General features: G+C 47.2%; 1 protein-coding gene across 3 annotated transcripts; it reads right to left on the bottom strand.

Annotated features, from left to right (window-relative positions):
• Window positions 1-438: 438 nt before the first annotated feature.
• TSSK4 (testis specific serine kinase 4) lies at window positions 439-2995 on the bottom strand. 3 transcript variants are annotated; one of them, XM_021718433.1, is made up of 4 exons: window positions 2848-2995; window positions 1934-2148; window positions 1156-1519; window positions 439-724 (listed from the first exon to the last, which is right to left on the bottom strand). In XM_021718433.1, the coding sequence occupies exons 2-4, from the start codon at window positions 2143-2145 to the stop codon at window positions 542-544; spliced, it is 759 nt and encodes a 252-aa protein (XP_021574108.1). In that variant the 5' UTR covers window positions 2146-2148; window positions 2848-2995; the 3' UTR covers window positions 439-541. The 3 variants fall into 3 exon arrangements, with proteins under 3 accessions (XP_021574108.1, XP_008067921.1, XP_008067918.1); XM_008069730.2 differs by having other exon boundaries at window positions 2508-2957; XM_008069727.2 differs by having other exon boundaries at window positions 1156-1549; window positions 2508-2957.
• Window positions 2996-7732: the final 4737 nt, after the last annotated feature.

Genomic DNA, 7732 nt, shown 5'->3' on the forward strand with positions numbered 1-7732 from the left:
CCAAGTTGCCCAGACTGGTCTCAAACCCCTGGGCTCAGGCAGTCCTCTCACCTCGGCCTCCCAAAGTGCTGGGATTACAGGCTTGAGCCAACGCGCCCAGCCTCCAATGCCCATTTCTAAAAGAACAAAAAATGCCATCACTTTGGACTGGTAGACAGATGGAGCCATGATTAGAATGGAGCAACCAGAGCTTTGGCTCCACTGTTTGAACATTTAAACAGCACAAAGATAAAATAGTGAGCATATACCTAGTCAGAATAATAAAGCTTCCTAAAATGAGGTGTTAATCTCAGCACCCCCTGCCCCATGAGTCACATTGTGAATTGCTCTGCTTACTTAATGCAGGTGTCAAGATTACTGGGTAGAAATCTACCTCTTAACCCTTGACAGTGTTCCCTGCTAAGGTGCCTTTGAGGAAAGAATGTCTTTGACTGTAGCTGATGAAATTAAATCAGAATTAGATTTATTTTCAGTACAAAAAATTTTTAGCCTAAGACCCCTCTTATGTTACTCCTCTCGCAGCCCCCTCCCTCAGCCATTTTCAGGTTGTAACTTCCAAGGATTGGTGAGGATTAGTGGTGCTGGGGGGCCGGCACATGGCCTCAAGCAGTCTGATCTCATGGGTGGGTTGCTCAGGCTGGAACTTGAGCACCCAGGCATCCTTGATGATGTCCAGAATGGTGGCACGCTTAGTAGCTTCACATAGCATCTGGAGGACCAGGTTCTAGGGTGGGGGAGAAAGAGTTCTTGGCTGAGTTTGTCTCCATTGTGCTACACAGACAATGAGCAGCTGGACCTAAGAAAAGCAGTTGAATCCATCATACCACTCTGGTGAAAGTGGGTGCAGCTGTGATTTTTATCCTGACAAGCCAGGCATTTAACTCTCTGGAGGGAAAGGGAAGGGTTCTTTGGGGGGCCTCCCTTGCATAACCCCCTTCTGGCCTAAAGGAATAGAAGCTGGAACCCACATATTTAAAGTTTGGAGCCTAATGCTTGACCCTTTATGACCTCCCCACTATTATAGGGCAGGGGCTAGAGTGTGAGATGGCTCTAGTGTGGGAAGAAATTTCTTCCAGGGTTGGGAGGCCTAGGTTGGGTATTCACCTCTCCCTGTGGGTCATCCTGAGGCCTCAGTCCTCTTGGGGGAGCTACTACCTTGCACTCCTGGGAGATGGTGTGGTTAGCTGGGAAAGTGACCTCCTTCTGAGTCTCTCTCAGCAGCTTCTTGAGATTGGTATCATCAAAGGGCAGACGGGCCACCACTAGAGTGTAGAGGATGACGCCCATGCTCCAAGTGTCAGACAGGAAAGGGTTGTAGGGCAAGCCTAGTAAGATCTCCGGGCAGGCATAAGCAAAGCTGCCACAGTAGGTCTGGCTGAAGTGGGAGAAGCAGTTCACTTGGCGGTAAGAAGGGCTGTTACGCACAGGCTGGTTGGAAGGCACCATCTTGGCGAAGCCAAAGTCCGATATCTTCACATTCTCCCGCTTGTCCAGCAACAGGTTCTCCAACTTTAAATCCCTACCAGCAGCAGAAAGGCTGGGCATCAGGCTGGGGAGAGGGCTTAGTTTTAGACTGGGAGTTGAAGGGCCAGGGATCAGAAGCTAGAGATGAGGACAGACAAGGTGTGAGGGAGACATCATTGCAAGGGCACAAGGTAGAGGAAGGAAAGCCATGGAGTTGTGAGCAAAGCCCAAAGTGGGGACAGAAAGTGGATGGTCTCTAAGGACCACTGGGACTTCACCATTGTATTTCATAAGGTGCACACAGAGTACTTTATAAGTGTCCTTGACCATATAATTAAAATAGAGTGGATGAATGGGCCTAGATATTGAGGAAGGAGTTCAAGAGAGGAAAAAAGGGCAGAAAATGGGAAGTGTGCATAAAGCCCCCTTGAGACCCCAAAGGCCCCAATCCGAGTGGCAGCGCCCTCACCGGTGCACGATGCCCTTGCTGTGCAGGTAGGCAATGCCCAGGGTCACCTGGGAGAACCACTTGCCAGCAAGGGGCTCAGAGCAGGCCCCGTAGCGCTGGATCCATTCAAGGACGTCACCACCCTGAGCCAGCTCCAGAATGATGTATACTCGAGATGTGGTCTCAATGGCCTGATAGAAGTTGATGAGGTACTTGTGTCGTAAGACTTTCATTACCTGACTCCAGAAGAAGGACCCATCAAACCTGGGAAGGGAAAACCCCCGCTGCACTCCCAGCCCTCTCCTACTGTACTTCTGCTACTTACAACTTTGCAACAGTATCAGCCCTTGAACTCCAGAGGGCTGGTGGCCTATGGGCAAACCCTATGTTTTGTACTTTTACTTTTGGGGGGATGGAGGTGAGTGGATGAGTGGGAAAGAAGCTGAATTTACATCAAGAAAATTTCCTAGCTTCTTAGACATTCAGTTCTGGTTTAGGGATTTCTGGCCCATCCCCTACTAGCCATACCCTTTCTGAGAAGCCTCAAGCAGCTTAGTACCAAGCTCCAGTTCCCTTTACCAGCTCCCTTTCCAACCTGTATCTCACGAGGCAGGAACTTGTTAAGATAGTCGTCAGAGGCCTTCTTCTTTGAGATGATCTTGACAGCCACCACGACCTTCTGCTTTGTGTAGTAAGCCTCATACACCGTCCCATAGGAGCCATTGCCAATGACCTTGCCCACCTCATAACCATACTCCTCCATGACAGAGCGGTAGGTTGTGGTGGTTGGTGTGGCCTCCAAGGCATCTCCCTTTCCCATGGTGTTGGGCTTGCTGAGGGCAGGGAGCTTTGCTATTGGAAGCCTCCTCTCTACTCAGAGGCCAACATGTTGCTGAAGGTTAGGATACCAAAGTGGTTAGTCTCCAAATGCTTGCCTATGTAGTTACAGAAATCTGAGATGCTGGGCTCAGCCCTCCACTAGAAACATGGAGGGAGAAAGAAAGGAGAAGCAGTTCTTTTTGTCTCCACTGGCTGTTGTTACTTCTTCCTTTTGGTTATGGAACTCCCCAAGGTTCTGTGTTCTATACATATCACAGTCTACCTTCTATCCATCATTGGCCACAAAACTTGAGAATGAAGTGCAGTTTGGAACATATCCATTCTAGGAGACACCTTCCACAGTCTGGTGAGACTACCCCTGTAGATCTGGCCTCTACATTCATGTTTATTGAGCACCTACTATGTATCAGAATACACTGAGTACTTGGATCAAATGTCACCCCAGACCCTTCCTCCTGCCTTGGTCCCTACTGCCATTCTATCATTAAATTCTGTTGCTTCTACCTCCTAATTATCTTTTTAATGATACACTCAAGGCTTTCTTTTTTTGTTGGTTTGTTTGTTTTGAGTTGGAGTCTCATTCTGTTACCCAGGCTGGAGTACAGTGACATGCTTGCGGCCACCACAGCCTCAACCTGCCGGGCTCAGGTAATCCTTCCGCCTTAACCTTCCGAGTAGCTGGAACCACAGGCACGCACCACCACGCCCAGCTAATTTTTTTATTTATTGTAGAGACGAGGTCTCACCAAGTTGTCCAGCCTGTAATCCCGTGCCTTTGGGAGGCTGAGGTGAGTGGACTGCCTGAGCCCGCAGGTTTGAGACCCACCTGGGCAGCGAGAGCTCATCTCTACAATAAAATTAAAAAATCAGCCGGGTGTGGTAGCGCATGCCTGTAATTCCGGCTACTTGGAAGGCTGAGGCGGAAGGATCGCCGGAGCCCAGCAGGTCGAGGCTGTGGTGGCCGGGAACGGCCACTGGACTCCAGTCTGGGTGACATAGTGAGACTCCAACTCAAAAAAAAAAAAAAATGATTAGGAGGTAAAAGAGAGGGAATTTGGTGATAGATTGGATGTAGGGACTGAGGCAAGAGAATCTGGGATGTCATTTGAAATTAAGGACAGCTAGTATAAAACTTACACAAAGGTGTAAGTCTGAGATGCCTGGGAAAGACACAAGCATGTGATATTGGTGGCTGTATCTGAATTCCATAGATACCTGGGATGGAGGTGAGATTAGAAGCAGTCAGCCTAAATAAATGTGATATTGAACCCTTGGGAGTACATGAGATCCTTAAGGGAGGACATGAAGGTCAAAAAATAAAACCTGTGATGAAACCCTTGGGACATGGTTAAGGGCTGGATGGGGAAAGAAATGGCTCCAATGGAGGCTGAGGAATTACCAGAGGGAGGAGAGAAAAACTAGAGTTCAGGGCCATGGAAGGCAAGGTATGAGTTTCAAGGTTAGATTCCTAGAACATGTTCAACATCTTGCAGTTTTCTGTAATACTCACATTCATGTGTTTCCCATGCAGGATTATAAACTCTAAGAGCACAGGGTCTCAACTGACCTTATTGAACTAAGGGAGCTGCAGTGGGTTCAGAAAGTCTTGAGCAGCCGGGCGTGATGGCTCACACCTGTAATCCCAGCACTCTGGGAGGCAGAGGCAAGAGGATTGCCTGAGCCCATGGGTTCGAGACCAGCCTGGGCAACTTGGTGAGACCTTGTCTCTACAATAAATTTTTAAAAATTAGCCGGGCATGGTAGCATGTGCCTGTAGTTCCAGCTGCTTGGAAAGGCTCAGGCGGAAGGATTGCCTGAGTCCAGTAAGTTGAGGCCGCGGTGGCCATGAGCGTGCCGTTGTACTCCAGTCTGGGTGACAGGGGGAGACTCCAACTAAAAAAAGAATACAGGCAAGAGCCAGGAGCAGTGGCTCACATCTGTAATCCCAGCACTTTGGGAGATAGAGGCAAAAAGATTACCTGAATCTAGGGGTTCGAGACCAGCCTGGGTAACTTGGCGAGACTTTGTCTCTACAATAAATCAAAAAATTAGCGGGGTGTGGTGGCACACACCTGTGGTTCCCACTACTTGGAAGGCTGAGGCGGAAGGATCACCTGAGCCCAGTGGGTTGAGGATGCCGTGGCTGTGAGCATGCCACTGCACTCCAGCCTGGGTGACAGAGTGAGACTCCAACTCAAAAAAAAAAAAAAAAAAAAAAAAGGCAAGAAAGTGGCTGAAATGAAGGATGTGGAATCTTAAGCTACATGGGAAAGGAAGACAAGCTAGAAACAGAACAAAGGGACAGATGGGCAAGTTACAATCTCAGTGGCATGGAAGAACCAGTTTGGGAATGATGGGAAGGCTGTAGTCACAGAGCGGTTATTTAAATTTAAGATTTTGTGTGTGGTGAGGAATGGAAGCAAGGAAAAAAGAGAAGCGTCCAAATTCTTCTATCTTCCATCTTCCAAAATGGAACATAAACTCCAAAACAGATTATGTCATGGGCAACCAGTAAATCCCCATTTATTAACAGTCTGACCTCCCTGAAAGGATGGTTCCAAGGAAGCTGGCTGTATATCCTCACTCTAGCAAGATGAGCAGTTGTCCGGGACACCCCATGGTAAGGAGGCCCACCCAGTTCTGCCCATCTTTTTGCTTCCACAAGTTGACCCCTGGATAGGTAACTTGGTGGCTGCTCTTGTCTCTCATCACATTCAAGGAGTAAACCAATTCATTCAAGGAACATATATTAAGCTGCCTAGTATATATATAAAAACTGCTAAGTTCTGAGGACACAGGATGGCTAAATTGTATTCTTGTAAGGAGTTAGAAATGAGAAAGAAAGACATCTAAGAAGCAAAATAACAGTACAGTGATATAAAATTCTGTAAAATAAACCTGGAAGGAGATGTAAGGGAAGGCATCATAGAGAAGGTGACATTTGCACTGTTCAAAAAAAAGGATTTCTTAGGCAGTATAGTAGAGAATGGCCGATTGGCTGGTTTGGGCAGGAGGAACATTATGAGGCTTGCAGGCTTGAGAAAACATGACATTCAAGATTTCATTTTGAATACAGGGTAGGGTTCCAAAAAGGGAATATATCTAGAGAAGTTAATTAGGATTCAGGTCAGATAGGCCTCATATTTCAGGCTATTTTGATTTTATCCTATATACTCATGATCAGATTTGGGTGTACATCAAAATCAGTGCTTGTTAAAAAAAAAATTCTGACACCCAGACATGCCCTCCTGAGATCATGATTTAACAAAAAAAAAAAAAAGACCTTTCTAGTAGCTATCTGTAAAATGATCCACGGGGAAGGTGACCAGAAGACTAGCAAGATGGCTATAACGGTAATTTAGGTGAGAGAACATGGGGCCTGAACCAAGGAAGTGGTGAGAGGGCAAGCATTTAGAAGACGTTCAGGAAATAAGTGGAGACGGCTTGGTGATACTGATATTTGAGAAGTGGGTATTGAGAAAGATCTATATATTTCTTTAGAGAACACATTTAGTTGTCAGTTAAAGATGATTCCAGCCATTGCTCTGCTAAACTTTGGTCTGGCCATGTGGCTCATGAAACCATGGCCACCATTGTTTTCCTGAGCCTTGGCCCCTTTCCCTACCTTGGGAAGGTGAATCTCTTCTCTTCTCTTTCTGTCTCTAATTTATTTTCTAAATAAACTACATTTTCCAGTGCTAAGAAAAGTGATGATTCCAAAGCCACTCTAAGTCACTCTTCTAATTACAAAATTCATTGTCTAAAAAACTCAACTGTCAGGATGGGTGCGGTAACTCATGCCTATAATCTCAGCACTTTGGGAGGCTGAGGTGAGAGGATTGCCTGAGCCCACAATCTCGACCAGCCTGGACAACTTGGCAAGACATAGATAGATAGATAGATAAGATAGATTAGATAGATAGATAAATAAATAAATAAACAAGTCAGGCATGGTGGCACATGCCTGTAGTTCCAGCTACTTGGAAGGCTGGCTCGGAAGGATTGCCTGAACCCAGCAGGTCGAGGCTGCGATGGCTGTGAGTGTGCCATTGCACTCCAGCCTGGGCAACAGAATGAGACTCCAACTCAAAAAAAAACCCCACAAAACCTCAACTGACTACTTCTAGGAACCTCAGGTATGTTTGCAGGAAGAAGGGCTGGGTCAGAATGGGCAACCATCGTAGAAGTAGGTAACTTAAGGACTTTCCAGGCCAGAAGTCACTTGTGATTTTCCATTGTCCTTTTTCCCCTAGGGAGAGAGAAGCTTAAGTCCGCTTCTCTTCAGGTTTCTCCTAGGTGGTCAAGCAGAAGTCACTGACCAGAGGTCTGATTTAAAGGGGAACTCCTCCTGCCTGGCAGAGTGGCTCATGCCCTGTAATCCCAGCACTTTGGAGGCTGAAGCCAGAGGACTGCCTGAGCTCACAGGCTCACAACCAGCCTGGGCAACATGGTGAGACCTCATCTCCACAATCAATCAAAAAATTAGCTGGGTATGGTGGCACACGCCTGTGGTTACAGTTACTTGTAAGGCTGAGGTGGAAGAATAGCCTGAGCACAGCAAGTCGAGGCTCCAGTGGTTGTGAGCGTGCCACTGCACTCCAGCCTGGGCAACAGAGTAAGACTCCTACTCAAAAATTAAAATAAATAAATAAAGGAAAACTCCCTTGATGACAGGTCCCCCTTAAAATAGCTGAGGCAGCTGGATGCTGTGGCTCATGCTTGTACTCCCAGCACTTTGGGAGATGGAGACGAGAGGATTGTCTGAGCCCAGGGGTTCAAGACCAGCTTGGGCAACTTGGCCAGACCTCGTCTCTACAATAAATCAAAAGCTGGGCGTGGTAGCATGTGCCTGTAGTTCCAGCTATTTGGAAGGCTGAAGCAGAAGGATTACTGGAGCCCAGCAGGTCGACGCTGGGGTGGTCATGAGTGTGCCACTGCACTCCAGCCTGGGCGACAGAGTGAGACTCCAACTCAAAAAAA

This window comes from Carlito syrichta, unplaced genomic scaffold (assembly GCF_000164805.1).
Source record: "Carlito syrichta isolate Samal-C Ts95f unplaced genomic scaffold, Tarsius_syrichta-2.0.1 Scaffold312194, whole genome shotgun sequence".
In the NCBI taxonomy this organism is placed as follows: Eukaryota; Metazoa; Chordata; class Mammalia; order Primates; family Tarsiidae; genus Carlito; species Carlito syrichta.